The sequence below is a fragment of the Ranitomeya variabilis genome, chromosome 5, assembly GCF_051348905.1.
Source record: "Ranitomeya variabilis isolate aRanVar5 chromosome 5, aRanVar5.hap1, whole genome shotgun sequence".
In the NCBI taxonomy this organism is placed as follows: Eukaryota; Metazoa; Chordata; class Amphibia; order Anura; family Dendrobatidae; genus Ranitomeya; species Ranitomeya variabilis.
Genome location: NC_135236.1, coordinates 112,411,196 through 112,433,912, shown reverse-complemented (window position 1 = coordinate 112,433,912; position 22,717 = coordinate 112,411,196). Strand labels below are relative to the sequence as shown.

General features: G+C 42.1%; 2 protein-coding genes across 9 annotated transcripts in view; one reads left to right on the top strand and one right to left on the bottom strand.

The window, feature by feature from the left end:
- UNC5D (unc-5 netrin receptor D) overlaps positions 1-22,717 on the bottom strand; it is a 930,366-nt gene that overhangs the window by 674,910 nt on the left and 232,739 nt on the right. The gene's annotated exons all lie outside the window — the stretch shown is intronic.
- On the top strand, positions 818-21,207 carry LOC143773387 (uncharacterized). The gene is made up of 4 exons (XM_077260850.1): positions 818-1,228; positions 1,430-1,938; positions 2,694-3,646; positions 21,005-21,207. Exons 2-4 carry the CDS (start codon positions 1,811-1,813, stop codon positions 21,205-21,207), a joined length of 1,284 nt encoding a protein of 427 aa, XP_077116965.1. The 5' UTR covers positions 818-1,228; positions 1,430-1,810.

Sequence of the window (22,717 nt, the reverse complement as noted above, 5' to 3'; positions counted from 1 at the left end):
GGCCACACCAAAGGTGCATAGAGTTCATGATCTTGATTTGAATAACCCTTTTTTACTGACAGGCTTCCTTTAAAGTGATATTAGAGTAGAATCAGATGATACTGTATGTACAGTATATGAGAAAGATCAAATATGTTAGATTTCAAGACCTTAGCTAAACAAGCATTTAGGGGTGTCAGAAGGACTAGCCATTATGAAAAATTTGCTTTTACCTGATATCTATCTAAATGCAGTTGGCACTCCCTTGTAGATGTCTATGAGGAGTGCAGCAATGATGAATGCCGAAAGAAGACCTGTAGGTGCTCAGCCATATCTTGTTCAACATTATTCATTATTCAAAAGAATAAACAAGATGTGGTGCTGCATCTTACTTCTAAAATGTTTGTAAAGTTTTAACTCCTTCTCCCCACTGTGTTTGGTTGATTTGTGCGGTTAGGCCGCTTTCACATTTGCGGTTGTGTCCGCAGCGTTTCTTCCGCAAATATCTGCATGCGTTGTGTATTCCTATCTTTAACATTAACGACGCATGCGTTTTTCTATGTTCGCGTTTTGCCGCGTTTGACGACGCATGCGTCGTCTAGCCGTCTGCGTCTTGGCGCGGAAATGCAACATGTAGTAATTTTTAGAGGCGTCAATTTGCCGCCTGGAAACGTATGTGGCTGATTGCGCAAGGTTTGCGCCCAAAAAACACATTGTAGTCTATGTAAACGCATGCGTTTTTCAGTACATGCGTTTGCTTGCGTTTACCGACGCATGCGTCTCAATTGAGAAAAACATGTCTAGACACTGATAAGCCACCCCCCACATACAAGGTGATAAAGGGAGGTAGTGGACATTTGCAGGTCACTAGTCAGCAGACTGCCTTGCAGACGAGACGCCCCACAGCCCCTTGGATCAGCAAACAAGCCTCAGAACTATGTGAGTATATCCTATCCAATGCATTTCTTTTCTATAATCTGTGTCTATGTGCCCTAATTTCTGTCATTCCTTTCTTTCTGCACACATCAGAATGTCTTCTTCTTCTGATGAGGAAACGCCTGGGCCTGCACAAGGGGAACATGTCAGCGAAGTGAGTATTCACCTCCTCAGATTGTATTCACTGTCACATCTACACATATGACAATGTATATTTTCCCTTTTTCAGACCACTTCTTCTACAGCGGAAGAGACTGGGCAGGAGACTGGGCAGGAGCAGCGTAGTCATGGCCGGGCAAGACGGCGGCATCGTGTAAGTATAGCTGGCTGAATGTGTATTGTATCCTCACTTTATAATTCTTGAATCTTCATTTCTTTCTACTTCTCTCTTTCTTTCCCTTTTGCTTCAGCACCAGTGTTTTTTTTTACTTCAATATTCATGCCATTCCTCTGATTCTGTTTTCTGTCTTCCGTATGTGAACGCCTCCTATATTAATGTACTTTTTGTTGTTAGGTTCCAGAGGAGGATGAGGACCTAATTGAGAATGAACACCTCATCTCCCTGGTTCACGAGCGAGTCGCATTGTGGGACACCCGGGATCCACTGCACGCCAACAATGTGACGATCCGGAGGCTTTGGAATGAGGTGGCCGCAGCGTTGTGGGATGGCTGGGCCAATGCCCCGGCTCGGGTCCGTTCTGCATTTGGTAAGTATCGCAATGCAGTGTGATGTAGTCAATACCTTGGCCATGCTCACACAACTGTGTATGATGTCAGAAAGTCATTACTTTTTCACAGCACATACAGTTGTGTGACCATGGTCAAAAGACCATTGTCCTAACTATTATGTTTTGTTTTGCCAACAGTGTCAAAAGTGAAAACACGTTGGAGATCGATGAAGGACCGCTTCAACAAGGACCTGCGCCAAGAGAGCCGGCTTCCAAGTGGTTCTGCAGCAAGGATACGCAAATACAAGTACCACCGCATCCTTGCGTTTTTGAGACCAGTCCTTGCACGAAGAACGTAAGTATATTGGTTAAAAAAGAAAAAAAAAATGGTGTATAATGCAATTTGTTGCTGGTCATTATTTCCCATCAGTATTTGTAATCCGAAACCTTGATTGATTGATAGATGCAGCAGTGGGGTACGTGTTCTTTGAATACTTTCCCTCACATAGTTCCTCTCCAGGTTTTGGCATACCAATACTGATTTGAAATACTGATCAAATACTGAGAGTGTGACGGCAGCCTGCACAACAGATCTATACTCATCAAGTCAGGTGTCATAAATAATGATTTCAGGATGCCAATGGCTCCTCAATTCATTTTTCCTGACACTTGTCCTGGTGAGTATACAGGAGGCTTGTATGTCCTCTGTCGTCAATTCGTATTTCCCATCAGTATTTGTAATCCGAAACCTTGATTGATTGATAGATGCAGCAGTGGGGTACGTGTTCTTTAAATACTTTCCCTCACATAGTTCCTCTCCAGGTTTTGGCATACCAATACCTTGTATAGAGATATGGCTTGTATTGTCTCCATCATCTCTTCATAGTTTACATCAGTTTTTTTAATCCCCAAGGACTGGTCGATGCATGCAGAAGTATAGCATGTTGTTTTATGAAACTTTTATTCCTACTGTTGAACTCCTGGCTTGCAAATTCTGATGTAAAATTCACTACAAATAGTAGTGTGACCTTTCCCTATCTGAATGTGTATCTAACTGTTCAGTTATCTTTTTGTAAATGTTTTGTAATATTTTTTTTTTTTTTTCCGCAGCACTTGGAGCTCCACTGTTGGCCCAGGTTCTGGAGCGGTCCTTCATCAGTCAGCCACGGACCCGTCCCAGCCATCCTCCAGCGCTGCAGCAAGTGGGCCTGCCACACAACCTGGAGACCAGGAAGCTGGTCCATTAGGTGTTCCCCTTCCCCAGTCCTCTGCCTCTAGCCAATTTTTTATGGGCTCCTCCCGGCAGCGGCAGAGGGCCGCAGACAGGTCACTCATGCCCGAGTTTTTGCACTTGAGCTCGGTCTTCCATGAGGGACTCAAGGCGATGGGTGACCGACTGGATACTGCCATTAGTCATATGAGCACACGTATCCAGGAGGTAACCACAGCCCTTGCCCAAGTGAAAGCCGACCTCCAGAGGCCAGCACATCATTTTTTTAATCAGATAGAACAGGGCATGTCGGAACACCTTAGTCCTGAGCTCCAGATTACTGTTATGCAGGCCTGCAATGCTGCTTACGTGCAGGCTATGCAGCAGAGTCGGTATTTTCAGCAGACAGTGGGGACATTTCCAACAGTGCCCACACTGTCACGCTTTACATCAATGCCGACATCTGCTGCATACCACTGCACGGCCACCTCCATTCCAAACACTTCCGGACCGTATTATAGCACCACCACCATGCCCAGTGCAGTGGGTCAGCCCACCGCCACCACCATGACAACTGCTGCTCCTGCTTGGGCCTCCTCCACTGCCACCAGCATGCTGCTGCCGCCGGACCCTGCCCTGGTGTTTCCTGGCACCACCACTACCAGACTGCCGCCGCCGGACCCTGCCCTGGCGTTCTCTGGCACCACCACTACCAGACTGCCGTTGCCGGACCCTGCCCTGGCGTTCTCTGGCACCACCACTACCAGACTGCCGTTGCCGGACCCTGCCCTGGCGTTCTCTGGCACCACCACTACCAGACTGCCGTTGCCGGACCCTGCCCTGGCGTTCTCTGGCACCACCACTACCAGACTGCCGTTGCCGGACCCTGCCCTGGCATTCTCTGGCACCACCACTACCAGACTGCCGTTGCCGGACCCTGCCCTGGCGTTCTCTGGCACCACCACTACCAGACTGCTGTTGCCGGACCCTGCCCTGGCGTTCCCTGCCACCACGACAACGTGCCCGCGCAAAACAAGGAAGGGGAAAGGCAAAAAAAAACAAAAAACCATAGCTATCCCTCCCCCCTCACCTCCCAATGTGTCTGTAATGTCTGGTTTGTCTCACCCTTCCAGTGTGTCTCAACCCTCTCATGTGTCTAGCCCTATCCCTGAATATCCTGACCCCAGTAGTTTCATAGCGCCTTCTCCTGCCACCCCTATGTCGGCTACAGTAAGCCAGACCTCACTACTCAACACCCCACAATATCGGCACTCAACCCCAAGCAGGCGCAGTTAATTTTTTGGTTTGTGTGTGTTTAATAAACCTGTGTTTTTTGCCCCAATAAGGTTTGGTTAATTGTGTATTTCGCCACCGTCACCACACAGCATGCGCCAATAACAAATTATGCGTCAAACACATTTTTGGGGGCCACCTCCAACCTCCAGTACCTACTTAGCAGAACACTGAAGCTTGGTGTGTTTGGTTGAGAGATATGAGGTTGCCCCCAAAAATAACACTTGTATTTTCTCCAAAAACAGTTCTTTCTGTTTACTCCGTGACTTTTGGTCGCACACAGAAGACAAAATGGTGGTAATACACAGCACAACTATACTCAACAGGTCCTTTCTTATCCGAAACATTATTTATGACCCCTGACCTGCTGATTTTAGAAATGCATTGTATTACCTCCATTTTATCTTATTGGTACATATACATATATTTCACACAAAGTGAAGGAACAATGTACATGGCAAATCTATACTCACCCGGACAAGTGTCAGGAAAAATGAATTCAAGAGCAAATAGCATCATGAATTCATTAGTTCAGACACCTGACTTGATGACTATAGATCTCTGGTGTAGGCTGCCATCACACTGTCAGTATTCGCTCTGTATTTTACAGCACTATTTGTAAGCCTAAACCTGGAGTGGAACTATGTGAGGAAAAGTACATTAAACAGATATGCACCACTAAAAGAATTTAACTACCGCTCCTGGTTTAGGCTTACAAATACTGATGTTAAGTACTGGACAAATACTGAGACAATAACGGACATCGTCTATACAGTCTGCGGCAAAAAGCTAATGGTGAACCAAGACAGGACTCACGTCAACAACCTAAGCCCAAAAACCCAAAGTGGTTTGTTAAGGAAATAGATAGGAGACATGGTGAAGAAAGTAAATCACAATTATTTTATTTGAAAAAACATTAACATTCCAAACATAAATTTGCAGACCCGAAACCAGCAGTACATTTTACACCATATTGTCCTGCCATGGCACACGTCCAATGTCAGAATCAAAAAACGCTGCAAATTGGTCCCGCATGTGGCCTACTTCAACTGTTGACCGCAGCGGGTGATGACGGTAATCAGGCAAAGGGTTGGCAACAGGTTCATCAAGTTCTATGGTGGGTCGCTCCTTAGCCAGAATGAAATTGTGGAGAACCACACAGGCTTTAACTACCTCATCCACTGTCTCCATTTTTAGATTTATTGCAGTTGCTAGAATGCGCCATTTGGACACCATAATCCCAAAGGCACACTCTACTGTTCTGCGTGCCCTGGTTAGTCTGTAGTTGTAGATCCGTTTTGTGCGGTTCAAGTCCCGACTTGAATAGGGCTTCAGGAGATTTTCACTCATCTGAAAGGCCTCATCCCCAACCATTACAAATGGCAGCGGTGGGCCTTGAGTGTAGGGGAGTGGTCGTGGCTGTGGGAAATTAAAATTTTTGCCATAAACACGTCGGCCCATATCAGAGGTTTTAAAAGTCTGTGAATCGTTGCCACGGCCAAAAGCACCAATGTCCACAGCAATGAAGCGACAGTCTGCATCGGCTATTGCCATAAGAACTACTGAAAAATATTTTTTGTAGTTGAAGAACTGTGATCCCGTTCTGGCTGGTTTGGTAATCCGGATGTGCTTCCCATCCACCGCACCCAAACAGTTGGGAAAATTACAAACAGTCCAAAATTTGTCAGCAATTTCTTTCCACATGTCCTCCGTGGGTATGGGTATAAATTCCTCACGGAGAATGGTCCATAAAGCCCGGCAGGTTTCAAAAACAATTCCGGACAGCGTGGAAATCCCAAGGCGGTACTGGAAATGAAGGGATGACAAGCTCTCTCCAGTTGCAAGAAATCTGTAGTAAGAATAAATAATTTACAAAATAGGCAAAAAAACATCAGACCTGCAAAAAATTTTGGTTAGCTTTTGTTTAGAATTATTACGTACCTTAAGGTAACCAGGAGACGTTCCGCTGGTGGAATGGCTCTACGGAGCTGTGTGTCCTGTCTCCGGATGGCTCCTTGGACACGATCAAGCAAATCCCGGAAAGAGTCTTGTGACATCCTGGTATATTCTGGGAATTTTTCTGGGTTCTCATTGAGCTCGCCATACAGGGTGTGATATGTACCACGGCTCTCCCGCAGTTCTACAATGGGGTGTTGCCAAAACCGCCTACGCCTTGTCCTTCTCTGTCTTTCCCGGTTTCGGTGTTGCTCCCAAGCAAACGCACATGCCAGAAAAATCTTGATGCTCAGATCTAGTTTAAAGTAATAGCTATCCATGTGAAGATCCATCTTCTCACAGGACACAGGAGCAAAATCTGAAGATTTCAGCTGTCCTAGGGTCTATATATAGATTTCACATAATACACGCCCTCTGTAGTCCCATTGGCTGGTTCTTGCATCTAGAATTTTTCTCTGGTAAAATTTTGCGACATGCGCACAAAAAACTCAAACGCATAGAAAACGCAAGCAAAAGCATGTAAACGCTGCGTTTTAATGACGCATGCGGTAACCGTAAGCGTTTTAAAAACGCTGCGTTTACACGCGTTTTCATGCGTTTTTCGTGTCCTTGCGTTTGCGGATTAAACGCTGCAGATTCAAACGCTAATGTGAAAGTAGCCTTAGCTACCAGATAAGTGCGAGGAGAGATCACAAGACAAATTATTAGTAACATATTTGTGATGAGTACTCGAGCTGGCCATATAAAGTGGTTATCATTCATATCACATCCAAGACCTGGAACGCTATCAGTAACCCATCACTATAAATAGTCTTAGGTTATAAAAAAAGCCTTGTCATATCGATGTTCAGAGTTGTACTATTTATTTTACCAGAGCAAAATTGCTGTAGCCCCAAGACATAGAAAAATATTCCCCTGACAATGATAGTACTGTGGGGGAAATAAGTATTTGATCCCTTGCTGATTTTGTAAGTTTGCTCACTGACAAAGGCCAGAAGAGTCTATAATTTTAAAGGTAGGTTAATTTTAACACTGAGAGATAGAATATCAAAAATAAAATCTAGAAAATCACATTGTATGTTATGATAGGGCTAGCGGAACGCACCTAATGAAAGTATATATTTATTAGGATAGATGCGTTCGCAGCCCGGGGTCCACCGTGCAGGAGAACCTGCTGCTAGTAAATAGCGGAACTAAATGACGGTGTTAGCTAACTCTGTTACTTCACAGAGCAGCCATGAACACAAAGCGCTGCACCCTGTTAGACTCCACAGTGGCACAGGTTAACTGTCTAAACTAGAGCAGTCAGTGGTCTTGCACGCACACGAAACTCCTCGCCGGAGGTGCCAGCATTCTAGGGGCTTATTTCGGCCAGGTCCCTGAGCACACAAGCATACAAACTCCTCGCCGGAGGTGCCAGCATTCTAGGGGCTTATTTCAGCCGGGTCCCTGAACACACACATACAAGGCCACACTGGCGCAAAGTACATAAATGAAGCAATACTAGCGCATGGCCGTGCGGCCATGCGAGCCTTATATAGCTGCAGCAAGTAAAAGACCTTCCCAGAAGGACCAATGAGAGGCTGCCATACCTGAACATGTGACCCTAAATCTCCACTGAGAGATCTTGCCCTGGGCATGCTCAGTGTGTGCCAAGCAGGACTTAGTCCTAGCACCTAAAGGACCTTCCTGAAAGGACCAATGGACTTAGCTGCAGTATCTGACCATGTGACCCTCAATCTCCACTGAGAGATCTTACTCAGGGCATGCTCAGAATGAGAAGAGCAGGACTTAGTCCCAGAAGCGTCTGCTCACCGCTGCCCAGCACTGACTTCAATGGCAGAAGCAGGAAAAGCAGCAGTAACTCTTTGTACAGAGTGGGACTGAGCAAGACGCTGGGACTGACGTCTCCGCTGAGCAGGCTCCACTGCAGCAGGAGAAAAATGGGAGACCGCAGTGGAGATGGCCCGAGATTCCCCCTGTGCAGAGGTGGGAACTCGACCCCTAACATTGTATATATTATATAAATGTATTTGCATTTTGCAGTGAGAAATAAGTATTTGATCCCTTACCAGCCATTAAGAGTTCTGGCTCCTACAGACCAGTTAGATGCTCTTAATCAACTCGTTACCTGCATTAAAGACAGCTGTTTAACATAGTCACCTTTATAAAAAAAACTCCTGTCCACAGGCTCAATTAATCAGTCAGACTGTAACCTCTACAACATGGGCAAAACCAAACAACTTTATATAGATGTCAGGGACAAGAGCATAGACCTGCACAAAGCTGGAATGGGCTACAAAACCATAAGTAAGACACTGGGTGAGAAGGAGACAACTGTTGGTGCACTAGTAAGGAAATGGATGAAATACAAAATGACTGTCAATAGACATCGATCTGGGACACCATGCAAAACCTCACCTCGTGGGGTATCCTTGCTCTTGAGGAAGGTGAGAAATCAGCTTATAACTACACGGGGGAACTTGTTAATGATCTCAAGGCAGCTTGGATCACTGTCACCAAGAAAACCATTGGTAAGACATTACACCGTAAAAGTGTAAAATCCTGCAGTGCCCTCAAGGTCCCCCTGCTCAAGAAGGCACATGTGCAGGCCCATCTGAAGTTTGCCAATGAATGCCTGGATGATTCTGTGAGTGATTGGGAGAAGGTGCTGTGGTAAGATGAGACAAAAATTAAGCTCTTAGGCACTAACTCAACTCACCGTGTTTGGAGGAAGAGAAATGTGGCCTATGACCCAAAGAACACCGTCTGCACTGTCAAGCATGGAGGTGGAAACATTATGTTTTGGGTCATTTTTCTGCTAAGGACACAGGACTACTTCACCGCATCAATGGGAGAAAGAATGGAGCCATGTACAGTAAAAACCTGAGTGATAACCTCCTTCCCTCCACCACGGCATTAAAAATGGGTTATGGCCAAGGCAACAAAGGAATGGCTCAAAAAGAAGCACATTAAGGTCATGTAGTGGTCTAGCCAGTCTCCAGACCTTAATCCCATAGAAAACTTATGAAAGGAGTTGAAGCTCCGAGTTGCCAAGCGACAGCCTCAAAATCTTAATGATTTAGAGATTATCTGCAAAGAGGAGTGGACTGAAACTCCTCCTGGCATGTGCGCAAACCTCATCATCAACTACATCAAGCCACCAAGTTTTAAGTCTTGTTTGCCAGAGGGACCAAATACTTATTTCTCACTACAAAATGCAAATAAATGTATATAATTCATACAATGTGATTTTCTGGACTTGATTTTTGATATTCTATCTCTCAATGTTAAAATTAACCTACCCTTAAAATTATAGACTGTTCATGTCTTTGTCAGTGGGCAAACTTACAAAATCAGCAAGGGATCAAATACTTATTTTCCCCACTGTAAGAGACTGCAAGTCATTGTGGTATTGTTGTTGGCCATACATCTTTGTTGGCTTACTCCATGCTTACACTTAATCTGCCTGCTTGCAGTAATGGAAATTACTGTTTTAATACTCCAGTAATTTAAGACAACATTAATTTTGTTCAAATTTCCCCCGAGGAATAAATTCTAAATGTACATTTATTAGCTGTAAATGTGATTTGCTACACTCAAAGCATTATCAGATTACACACTTGGCTTACTGTATGTCCACGTATACTCGGAGATCTCCTGCCCTATGTATTTTTCACAGTTATCAATCAGCCCCAATGCAAGTGCTCAAAACAACACTTGTGTGATCACTGTGCTCTGCTAATGTATCCACCATTCATGATTTATCAGATTATTGAACTTGTGCTATTTACTCTGAGAGAAATAAGGTCAATTGGTGATAAAATACGCAATAAAAGGAAGAAAAACTAATACAGCAAAAAACAAATGCATGATCTAGCAAGACAACAGATATATTGTCCTTGTATCTAACTCCGATAGAACATACAACTGTTCTTTTCCACTTAAAGTCTCCTGCTAAGAATTACAGTCATGATTACTATTGTATTGGTTATTAAACATTATACATTCACTTATAAAAAAATGAGTCTTTACCAAAATCATAGCAGGGTAAGAGTAGATATATCTGTACTATGTATCTGTTAATGTACAGTATGTAGTCTTCTGGGGTAGTGGTGTCACGTAGAGCATACTTACCCAGAACCCTGTGAGTATTTCATGTCCACTGATCTCTGGAATCTTTCCACGTTTGCCATTACTGACGTGTCTTTTAAGATGTAGATATGCAAATTGTACCTGCAGAGAGGAAGAGGACTTGAGCTCTAGTGCCACCTATTGAAAGTAGCGATCCTACAAGTCGATATCAACTCTTTATTGAGCCTTGCCATATGACTTAGGATAAAAGCAAAACCAGAATCTCAATTGGCAGGCACATGTTTCGGGGTGTTTTCCCTCCTCAGTGCAAAGCATGAGATCTGATTTGGATGTATGGGAGGCTTCTGACTGAGTTCTAAGTGGGAGGTTTCTCCTTGTGGAGAATGACATGCCTGACATGCAAATGTTAGGACATACCACCTGTCTTAGAAATTTCCAATTTTTCCTCTACTTTTATAGTTGTTATGGAACACTATATTTTATAGCACTATTATTAATATCAGTTTTATTACTTTTTATCATGTTATAATGCCTTGTATTTGGATATTCTCTCATCATCCTTAAAGAATAGCTTATCTAAATGGGTGCTACTATAAAACTGCCCAAACTCATCTAATGAAAAAGGCCAAAATTGACAATATTTGACAATTTAAGCAGAAGATCAGTTAGTTGTGAAATCTACACTAGCAATCATTCACAATGGCCAATGACAGATAGTATTGCCTGCCAAAATAGGATTCGTCAGGTTGTATGAAGCTACATGTCTGGTATAATTGGCCATGTTCACCTGATCATTTGCCACCTTGTTCAAAGGCCACTCTGTTTTCATTGATACATTGTCACGCTGTACTCCTGAGGATTAATGCAGAGTAATGCAAGCTCCACTAGATGGCAACAGAGTGGAGACTGAGCTGAATATCCTGATGAGGAGCAGACCCACAGCAGTACAGTGAAGTCACCACTAGGTGGCAGTAAAATAGTCAGAGAGCCGAGTCAATACCAGAGGAAAATGCAGTACAAAAGGGAAAAACCAAGGCGCAGAGTCAGAGGAGTGCAAGGGTCAGTTCCGGTCAGTAGCAGGAATACCAGTGGAGAGAGACAAAATCAAATCAGAGTCAAGCCAAAGTCAGGTAGCGGGAAATCCAAACAAACAGGGAAGTCAGGAGCTGAGACAGGTAGACAGGAGATAAATAAACACGGGTCGGGTTAACTGAATGCAGCAGGACAGATCAGGAACTCACCAGAGCCAGCTAGCATGCCGAAAGCAAGCAATATAGCTGGCACTGAACAACAGGTAGCAGCACAGATATATAGCAGACAGGACACAGGAACAAAGCTGTGAAAGTTAACCCCTGACATGACCAGCCCGGGAAAGGAAAGATAACACTAAAACCCGGCTTGGATCATGACATACATTCTTCTTGATCGCCTAGTTTAACCTGAGTTGATTATCATTTTTTTCTTTATGAATGATCCAATGAGCAATTGATTTATTACATTCTGACTGATCATAATCTTATGTGTGCAGCCAGCTTAACAGTCATTCAAAGCTAGATAATGCTGGAGAGTAGACTTTTCATTTAGCGTTGACTTAAGTCTAACCAAATGATAGATTTTATAATCTTACGTGGAAAAGGTAGTAAGGAATTTGTTGAAAGTGGTCGGTGAAAGGCCCCCTGTAACAATGTGTCACCACAATCAGCATCCATGGACCATAACGTAATTAGGCCCTATGGAGCATAATGGAATTAGACCTCCATTAGCATTCACTGTCCTGCAACTAATAGTTTTTTTTGTGTCTTTGTTTCTGTCTGCAGGGGGCCTCCATCATACACAACATTACAGACTGGCCTAAAGGTACCGTCACACTCAGCGACGCTGCAGCGATATAGACAACGAGCTGATCGCTGGAGCGTCGCTGTTTAGGTCGCTGTAGAGACATCAAACACAGCAGCTCCACAACGATGCAGGAGCGATCCTGTGACGTAACGGTGACTCACTTATCGTTCTCACAGGTCGTTAGCTCCATGTAAAACATTGCTGACATCGTTGCTTTTGCTGTCAAACATGACGATACACGCCGATCTGACGACCAAATAAAGTTCTGGCCTTCTAGCTCCGACCAGCGATATCACAGCAGGATCCAGATCGCTGCTGCGTGTCAAACTCAACGAGATCGCTATCCAGGACGCTGCAACGTCATGGATCGTTGTCGTTCTCGTTGTAAAGTTGCTGAGTGTGAAGGTACCTTAAGACAAGATTTTAGGGACCTTTTTTCACTTTTTGAACTTGTACCAGATTTTTAAAATTGTGGAGTTTGATTATTTCCAAGAAAAATGTATAAAAGGAAAGACACATGTTGGGGGGGGTCATTATTGGTGCTTTATATTAAAAGGGCTAGAATTTACTGCTGAGGCCAGATCTTTAGACCACTACTTGGGCATTTAGAGACTGGAGATCATCTGCAAAGTATTTTGTCACCCACTTTGGATACCCTGCAAGATTAGAGGAGCTATTCAATGGATCAGTGTTGCATTTTCCTTGGCATCAGATTACCAGGTGGCTCCATCATCGGATTTGTTTCTTTTGTTGCAGGTGTATTGCAGACTCTAGACATGTCTATGTCTGGCGGAATATTCTCCCAGTCCCAGTAAAAGTTTTTTGATAGTTCACCGGTCTGCTGTTCTTGCATGTCACATCCCCCATACACATTCGATAGCTATCAGCCAACAGCTATCACTCACATCTCCGAAAAACACAGTGTTGTGCCATTTCAACCAAGCAATGCCATGTTCTTTATGAGAGAACCACTGCCAAATTCTTCTGGTGATGACTTATTCCAAAGAGAGGAAATGGATTTGGCCTTTGAAAGTCAATAAGTCGGATCCATCTCTCCTCCAACATCATCTGGTCAAGGGAGAGTTGAGAAGCCCCAATACAGATTAGACTATCAGCTGACCTAGGTATTATTTGTAGGCCCTTCAAAGAAAGAAAGAAAGAATGTACTGGGCTGTTTTGAGATCAGCAAGAGCAGGCACCTAAAAAGGAGAAGAAGCAAGGACATGTATGCTAGAAATGGTTTTCAGTTGTTAGAAAAGTTTACGATGCGCAGTATGCGTATGTGAAGGGTAGATTTTTTTTTTATTTGGTTTATTTTACTTTCTATTCTTGCTGAATGATTACCAGCTTTTTTCTTTCCGAGCCTCAACCAAAATCTATGCAATCTACAGGAATCAAATAATTTCCAGGCTCAGTACTCCCAAATGTGGCATATATGAATAAATACATGAGCTCATATATATTTTAATAGAGATCGGTTGAATGAGCTACAACCAACTCTACAGGAACTACTTTCATTACGAAACCATTCTTGTTTGCACAAAGAAAAGTCAATCTTTGATCTGCCGTCATTCTGCTGGAGGGAAATTAGTGAAAAACTATTGTAGATTAGAAACAAAACAAATTTTATTTTATATTCTGTTTTCTATAGTTCTGTAGTCCATTTCCATAACAATTGCTCACTTGTGAAAGGGAAAATTACATTGTTAAACATTTAGCAAGCTTTTGTTAATCACAAATATCTTGATCATACATTGTAGTATGAGTTGCTAATGAGAGCTTCCTTGTTATAATTTCGGGACCTTATTTACTTAGGAATATTATTGTTTACATTCACTTTTACATATAATTTCTCAGTTTTAAGACTTTTTAGCATTGAACAGAACACTATGGGGCCAATTCATCAAAAGCTTTTACGACAGAAAATCAGTGTAGAAGTTTTGAAAATTTGCAAAATGTATGTCTAACAAGGGATTGCTAAAAAGTGTTCTGACTTTTGGAGTTGTCACGTCAATTTGAATCAATTCCACAGAAATGTATGAAGCTGAGAGGAACCTGGTGGGGCGAGGACGTGGCCACATCTGCTCATCAAATTCATCACGGTACTAAGTTTGTGTGCCAAAAATGTTATTTCTGATCCTGACTGGAGAGGCATTTCTGGCAAAGTGCACAGAGGAGCACACCTACAGGGGAATTGTGCCAATTTTATTAAGTGGTGTTTGCTTTCTTAATAAATTTGGTGCCCTGGACTCCAGCATGACTGGCATAACTTGAACATGTGCTACATCGGTCTTAATTAATTGGTCTCAATACTTTTTACCTGTACTATACAAACTCAAAAATTTGGTTAAATGCAGTTATATCAGCTGGACAACTCCTTCTTACAATACAGTTGTCCTAGATCAGCTGATCTCTTTAGATCTAGTCTCTTTAAAGATGTGGCTGCTTTGTTATAAATATATTTAATTTAATAGAATACATGATCTAAAGTTATAAAACTTGTTTACAGACTGTACTTTCAGCTTGAATCCAACCAAAGTCCCATCCTTGCTTAGTGTTGTGTCCTCATAAACAGTCCCCTCTTTACTAATCATTCAAGGGCTCCAGTCCATGTGACATGAAGCCCTGAGGGAGCAGATGATCAATCGCATGACCCACATGTCCATGCTCTGAATCTATCATCCGGTGCATGCTCTCTAGACATTGTGTCACACTATCTTATGCTTCTAATACACATGCACTGCATGAGAAGTGATGCATGATGAATACAGCGTGGTGCTATTATGGATGGTCAGCATTAGGACTTTTGTGGATGCAGCAGAATTCACATTAGAAGTGACATAACTTTATATTACTTATTTAAATAAATAAACTTGTAACAAAGCAGCCATCTCCTTTATTCCAAGCAGCAAGCTTTAGTTGGTGAAAAAAAACCTATAATTGCAATAATTTAGTGTTATAAGGAGTCATTTCAAACCAATGTCCGTCCGTGTAACATATTGACTCCGATAAAACAGTAGCTGTCCTTGCTTTGCCTCCTCATTTGTTTTATTGTTTTGAGCACTGTACATTTACACATACTAGAACTGGAATGGAAGATATATGTTTTATACTCAGATTTCACCCTTTCACTTAAAGGGAAACTATCAGGTCTGATATCGCTATTAACTTGCAGATATAGGGATAATCTGCAAGTTAACAGCGTCATAAAGTTGCCTGGATGCAGTATTGAAGGTGCAGTAGCTGGGAGAAAATAAACTTTATTTATCCTAGAAGCCACCGGCTTTCAGTCGTACAGGTGTGATGGCGTAGCTACAGTTACCGCTTACCAGACTGAGAGTCACATCCATAAGAACGTACCAGCACTGACTGACAGTGAGCTTTACATCAATGCCAGGGTATACTTACTGCTGCCGCTTTCAATGCTGTGAGTGGTGACTATAATCGCTACAGGCAAGCCTGAGTGCCTGAAAGCTGGTGGCTCCTGGGAGAACTAAGGTTTTTTTTCTCCATGTGCCGCACTTTCAGTACTGCAGCCGGGCACTTCCATATTGCTATTAACCTGCAAATTTACCCTATATCTGTAGGTTCATAATTTTATCGGACCTGACAGATTCCCTTTAGTGGAGCTGATCAGTAGTACATGAGAACAGGCACAGAGAGTACTAGAGAACAGGCACTTCACAGTGTATGGATTTGAGTTGTTCATGGATACCCCATGTGGCTGGGGCATGATCCAAAAAAAGCTTAACCAGGTAGCGGCTGTTGTACCATCAATGGTCTGATATTTATTTTTTATCCTGGGACTAGTTCATCAGTATCGTAATCTTAGACAACTTCTTGAACAAGTCAAATGGTTTTCAGCTCATTGTGAAATGACACCTTTAGGTTTGACTTTAAGCTAAGTTTTATGTTATCAGAACAAGACACAAAAACAATTCAAAATGTAAAATCGGTAACAGAGACAGAGAAAAGCAGGATTATATTAGGGGGGCCAAACTAGGATGAGACAATATCGGATCTAATTGGCAGAAAACTGCCCGATGTAGAGGGACCTGACTGATACAATTTAGTTCCATTACCTCCTTTAGCATCTTGTCTTAAGATAAAATTGCTTTTTTGATAATCTGGAAGCAAAAAAACAAATGCCAATTTTTACTTTAATAAGACAAGGGAAGGATACAAAGCCATTCCTTATCATGGTTTACTGCACCCTAGTTCTAGGATGCGTACACTTAGGTGTGATTTCTGATTAAATGAGTCTTCATACAGAAAGTGCTTGTCTGAAATATTAAGAAAAGCAACCATGATGTGTAAGGAAGCCAGAGTGGACATATCGGTGCAACCTGTACAGCTGCACAAGGGTCCAAGAGGTAAGGGGCCCATTTCCACCATCAAAGCATTAGGAATTGAGCATTATGATGAGCTATATGGCTAAAAATGGCCCATATATTGTTCTTGTACAGGGGCCCTCTTGTATTTGTGTCCACCAAGGAATTACCAGCAGATATAGTACAGGAAAAATAAGTGTTCGTACCTTGTTAGACAGTAGATAGAAAAATATTAAATTGTGAGAGTCCTCAGTGGTTGATACCTTTTAATGGCTGACTAAATAGATGGTAATAAATAGGAAGCTTTCAAGACAACTCAGGTCTCTTCATCAGGCATAGCAGAACTACATACATACTGTGCCTGCTGAAGAGACCAGAGTAGTCTTGAAAGCTTGCAATTTATTACCATCTTTTCAGTTAGTCATTAAAAAGTATTAATCAACTCAATAGTATTTAAACAGTAACAGTCATTTTATTTTTTTGTTTTATGAATCAATACTACACATGAAAAAAGGCAACTATGCAATTTATCTTATCAGAGAAATGTGCTTCTTTCTCCTCTAGGATGGATAAAAGCTGCAAAATCTGCTGTATTTGAAAAAGACAGATTTCACATTACTGAGATTGAAAATATTAGATATTGCTCACAAGGTTCTATGGAGAGAATAAAGGAAAAAAATAAAGACAGACATTCTGTGGCAACTTCCATAGAACTTTATGAGCACCAACTGTCATCTCCTATCTCAGTAATGAGAGCTCTGAGAATGAATGATCATTCCTGGTGAAGAAAGAAGCAGATTTCTATAATAAGATATCTTACAAAGTTTCTTATTTTCATGTGTATTGCTGATTTATGAAAACAAAACAAAATTAAACTCTTTAATTCATGTTAGATTGTCTCCACAAAGAAAATTAAGTTATGTAAATTATAAATTAAATACGTAAGTTATATATTTTAATCACTGCTCACTCACTACAACTTATTTATTAGAAACAGAGTTAACAAGAGGGGATGAGGTGTTGTATTGTATGTTAAGAAAACATATCTCCACAGAAATCCAAGCTTCAGAGACTGGTAGCTCTGTAGAAACTGTTTCTGTAAAAATACGAGTAGAGAAGAACAGAAAGGACACTATTGTACTTGTTTACTATAGGTCACCTGGACAGACTAAAGATATGGATGAACCTTTTTACATCAGATGTCTCTGTTCTCAAAAAAGTATGACATAATGATCATGGAAGATATTTGTTGCGGCTCTCTCTCAGGCAAAAGTAATGGGTCCAGAAAATTCTTATCTTCTCTCTGACAATTTTATCTTTCAAAAGGTAGAAGACAGAACAAGAGGATCTGCAATCTTGGACCTAAGGAGAAAAACTTTAAAGTAGAACTATTTTGGAAAAAAGTTTGAGAATATTTGAGATATTTTCAGTTGAGTCTTCCTGACAAACTTGTATATTAGATAATGGGGAAAATAGAGGGAATGGACAAACACAAACATAAGTATTGGAAAATTAGCTACATCCCCTGACAAAAATTATGGAATCACCGGCCTTGGAGGATATTAATTCAGTTGTTTAATTTTGTAGAAAAAAAGCTGATCACAGACATGGCACAAAAATAAAGTCATTTCAAATGGCAACTTTCTGGCTTTAAGAAACACTAAAAGAAATCAAGAACAAAAAATGTGGTAGTCAGTAATGGTTACTTTTTAAACCAAGTATAGGGAAAAAATTATAGAATCACTAGGCGGTCCTAGAACTAGCCCTGCCTGGCCAAAGACAATTTATGTATGAAATTACTAATAGTGGATCCTAAACTCAGCGCATGTATAAGGCCACTCATCTATTTCCGTAACTCTACAGTTCTAAAACCTGCTGTCAATTTCTTTGCAAGAGGAAGAAATCTTAAGTAGCTTGAGATAAGCATTTTGATTGACTTAGGAGTTTTCACATAGGAAACAGAATATGAATGTGGCTCTACATGTATGCGATGCCGTTTCTTGTTCTATGCTAGTTTCTGAAGGTTAGTACTAATGAACTGGAAATGTTCAATCTCGATGATAAATGGGTGTCTTATGCCTCCGTTCTGTCATTACTACTGATTTGTATTTTATGTGATGATGAACTGGACCTAGAGATGTCATTGGTTCTCTGTGCGACAACCAACTGATTGATGGAAGAATAGGACACAGAGATACTATGAGGATGTTGGAGCGGTTCCACCATTATTGATCAACTGCCTCTAAACATGATCTGCACCTCTGTGCCAGAAAAATTCTTATACACTGGTCACTTCTCTTACCCAGCAGCATGTTGAATGCAAAATATGTTAGCTGAAGAAATAGTTAATGTTCCTTCCTTGATATACCCAACTGTATGTTGACCAGTAAAAAAAATATACCAAAAAAGAAGCATGATTTTTCTGGGAGATAGTTGTGCTATATGTGTCTGTATGTAACCACTCAGTAGGTTCTACCGTGCTTTGCAGCCTTTCAAAGGTTTTGCTTGCATGATGTAATATTATGTTTTGTTCGTAGAGCAGAAGATTAGAGTCCATAAAACAATTTGTAAAAAGGTTAAGGGAAAGCACATTTGTTCTTAATTTTGCAATTAGGAAAATATCTCATGCTATATTAGTATGTCCTTTTAGTTTAAACATTCTTAGACAGGATCTTTCACCAGTTTGAGCCTGCTCAATTGGCAACATCATGAAATAGTGGCTGTAAATCTGAGTAAAATGTAGTTTTCATTTTTTATTTTGTCCTCCCAGTTGTGAAGATATTATCTTAGATTATAGTTTATCATAAATCCATGTGGGCATTACCAGAGATTTTTCTCTGAGAGTGTGTACTTTGCTGCCTGCATAAATAGAATGATTACAAGTGCTTGGAGTAAAGTGGAAATATGTGTGATTACTAACACTACTTCAGCTTTCATCTCACAGCAGTCAGTGTGGGGGAGGAGCATACAGCAGTGCTGAGCATTGTCTCCTTACAAACTTCTCTTTTGCTGCAGCACTCCTCTCACAGCATTGTTAGATCCAATTTATTCCCCTGATGTTATAGCTGCAAGGAATTATGAAGAAGCCTGCCTAACTATTCTTGAGGTCATGTCAGCCTTCCTTTCTGGATGATGCAGTCTTCTGCAATGTGTAAAATGGAGGCAGGCATTTTAGGCCATTCACACAAAGTTAATTGTAAATTATTTGAATCCACCTGGATCAGCAAATTCTTAAAAATTCTACACAAATTTGATTTGCATAGAATGAATTTGCCCTTCTCTACTCTGATTAAAGTTGTCTGAAGTCTCCATTATCAGTGGTACTGGTTGACCATCTAATGAGATGATCTCTCCTAGATGATGTCAGGGCAAAGAGGAATCAGATAGTGTGAGCTTACACATCTGATCCTTTTGCTTCTACAAGAGATATTCAGTTGCCAGAGGTGTCTGAGAGCAGATTTCTACTCTGTTCCCATTGAAAATACATGAATACAAGACTGAGCCAAGTGATGAGTTAGGAGAGGGAACTGGCGTTCAGACGATATCTAATAAAAAGGGCTCCTCATTTGTATAAGTATTCAAATAATTCCTTGGCTTGTGGACTTTCGGTAGATTTTGAACATAGAGCTATCACTGTGATGTCTATAGGTCCTTTAGGAAATATGGTAAGATATGATTGGGGTGAAACATCCTCTCTAACGCACAAACTCTGATTGTGTCCAAGAACGAATATCATTTGTGCTAGAAAGCCACAATGAAAATTTCATAACTTTCTCTGTTTCCGTGCCACTTGACATGAGAGCTATGAATTATTAAAACGTGAGGAAAGCATTCATTCCATAAGTAATTCTGAATAATTACAATATGAGATGCCATGCAATACACGTTTGTGTCTATTCAGAGAGCTCCAGCAAATGTATCTGCACTTTCACTCCACAGAATGCATTGGCTCGGTTTGCCGTACTCGCAGAAGAGTCATTTACCAAAGATGTATTCAACATGCCGAGAAAAACCTCAGTGCCCCATTTTAAACTGTCTTATTAATGTAATGAAAATCTGTGGGAAAAACTTTCCCTCCCCTCAATTATCCGCTCTAGCACAGAAATTCCCTACAGGAACCTTTAAATAGTGCTTTCGCTTTGCAGACTGCCTATTATAATGTGAATATATTAAGATCTGTAAAAGTACTAAGAATATCAGACGCTGCATGTCTGTTATTCATTTGTGTTCTGGTACATTGCAGATTCCACAGAATTTCCGGCAAATTGTTGTTTTTGATTCCATATCATTACATTAAACTGAAATGTGTATTTATGCAGCAGCAAAAAAAAAAGTTCAGCATATCTGTAATTTATTTACGATTATGGGAAAAAAATTCAGAAATTCAGCGCAAGTTTACCTATTCACTGATGATGCAGGATTCTAAATAAATGGCTAAATCATTTATTATGCATTTACAGATGCTCAATGTATAGAGGATGTCCAGTATTTAATGGGAACGTGTCAGGCTGCCTATAGCCCCAAACTGCCACAACAGTATCATAAAGAGCTCTACCCCTACATTTTAGTCAGGTGTCTGGAGAGAGAAAACTCTGGATTTATGAGAGCTGAAAAAACCTTTTGTTTTGCCTCTCTTGACTTTAGCTAGCCAGCTTTAGGGTTTTGCTCTGATGACTCTATTTTTTGTCTGAATCCAGCCCGACAAAATATTGGATTGCATCTGGACCAAAGTTATTCTATGGGGCTCGACTTGCATCCGATTGACAAGAGCGACTCTCCAGAACACTTTCTTCAATTAAGCCAGGAACAGAATGAAGATTCTATTGCTCACATGGAGGGAAGCCAGGCACAGGTTTATATAATGGAAGGGTGTGGTTCCAATAAGCAGCACAGCCAATAGACCAGGAAGAACTCAAAACCCTTTCAATGCCACAAGAAACCTGTTAGCTAATTAATGGCAGTGTAGATTTAAAGAGGACCTGAGATCGGCGCAATCTTCTAAGCTCAGATGTGCGACAGGTCCCAGCAGAATGCGGTACATTCATGATAGCAAGTCAATGAGCCAATGGGAAAAATTGGACTGTATTCGGATGACATCTGAGTGCAGTCCAATTTTCATGGACTGACAGAATGGAGGATTTTTTTTCTCCACCTTCTCCTCATTTGAGAAAATTGGATCACACTCTGAGCACACTCTTATTAAACTCTGATGAGAGTTTGACCATAGTGTGATCACCATAATCAGCTCTATTCTCTCAGATGAGAAATAATATGGTAGTGTGACCTGAGCCTTAGTCAGGTGAGGCGTCTATACCCCTGGACTAGTCCTAGGCTGTGTTGCTGTAATAATGCCCATTCTGTGTGACTGACATATTTACTGTTCTCCCTCGTAGTATCAGTGCAGGATCTAGTCTTTATGGAAATAGGTTAGAGCTCCTGCACTGAAATTCTGACTGAAAATGAAATAAATCATGCTGAGGGTGTAACGCTCATGCCCAGACTGGTAGGCGCGGGTGTCCGGGGGTGTGGCCCCACTGGACCACTGACCAGACTACTTTGGAAGGGGCATAACTAAGTAGCTTCCTAGGTGTTCGCTGGAGCCTCTGATGGTGAGATCAGACTTGTGCGGCAGGTAGCTACCAGGTACCACTCCAGGGTGGTGTCTGGCTATGGCTGCTGATACCACCAGGTGACAGAACACAGGCAGGCAGGCATGGCTGTTACATTGGCAGGCGGATGGGTATGGCAGAGAAACTAGCGGAAACACGGGCACGACTGAGACACTGACAGGCTGGCCGGCACGGCTGGCACTCTGGTAGACAGGCGGGCACGGCAGAGATATTGGCAGGCAGGCGGTCATGGCAGGTACTCTGGCAGGACAGGCAGACAGGGCTGATACTCTGGTAAGACAGGTAGGAACCGGTATACAGGCGGGTGTATGGAAACAGGTAAGAACCTGTCCAGACTGGAGAGTAGATGGGAACAGATAGGAACCTGTTCTGACAGTTGCTGAACGGAGATAGAGCAAGACCGCAAGAGCAGATGAAAAGCAGAACCACAGGAGGCAGAGCCAAGAGCAGAAATGCAGGAGGTGGGGCCAAGAACAGGAGGCGGAGCCAAGAACAGAGAAGGAGGAGGCAGAGCTAGGAGCAAAGAAGGAGGAGGCAGAGCCAAGAGCTGATCCGCTGGAGGTGGAGCCAAGAGCGGAACCGCTGGAGACGGAGCCAAGAGTGGAACCGCAGGAGGTGGAGCCAAGAGCGGAACAGCTGGAGGCAGAGCCAAGAGCAGAACACCAGGAGGCAAAGTCAAGATCCAGAAGGCACAGAGCCATGGGTTGTGGCGAGCAGAGCAGTGAAGCACAGAGCCACGGGTTGTGGTGAGCAGAGCAGAGAGGTGCAGAGCCACTGGTA

What these genes read in the sequence shown, in the direction of transcription:
- LOC143773387 (XM_077260850.1), top strand. Translation starts at nt 1,811, where the DNA reads ATGAAGGACCGCTTCAACAAGGACCTGCGCCAAGAGAGCCGGCTTCCA. An exon ending in CCAGTCCTTGCACGAAGAAC is followed by an intron (nt 1,939 to 2,693) that starts GTAAGTATATTG and finishes TTTTTTCCGCAG; the next exon opens with CACTTGGAGCTCCACTGTTG. An exon ending in CCCTGCCCTGGCGTTCTCTG is followed by an intron (nt 3,647 to 21,004) that starts GCACCACCACTA and finishes GTCTGAATCCAG; the next exon opens with CCCGACAAAATATTGGATTG.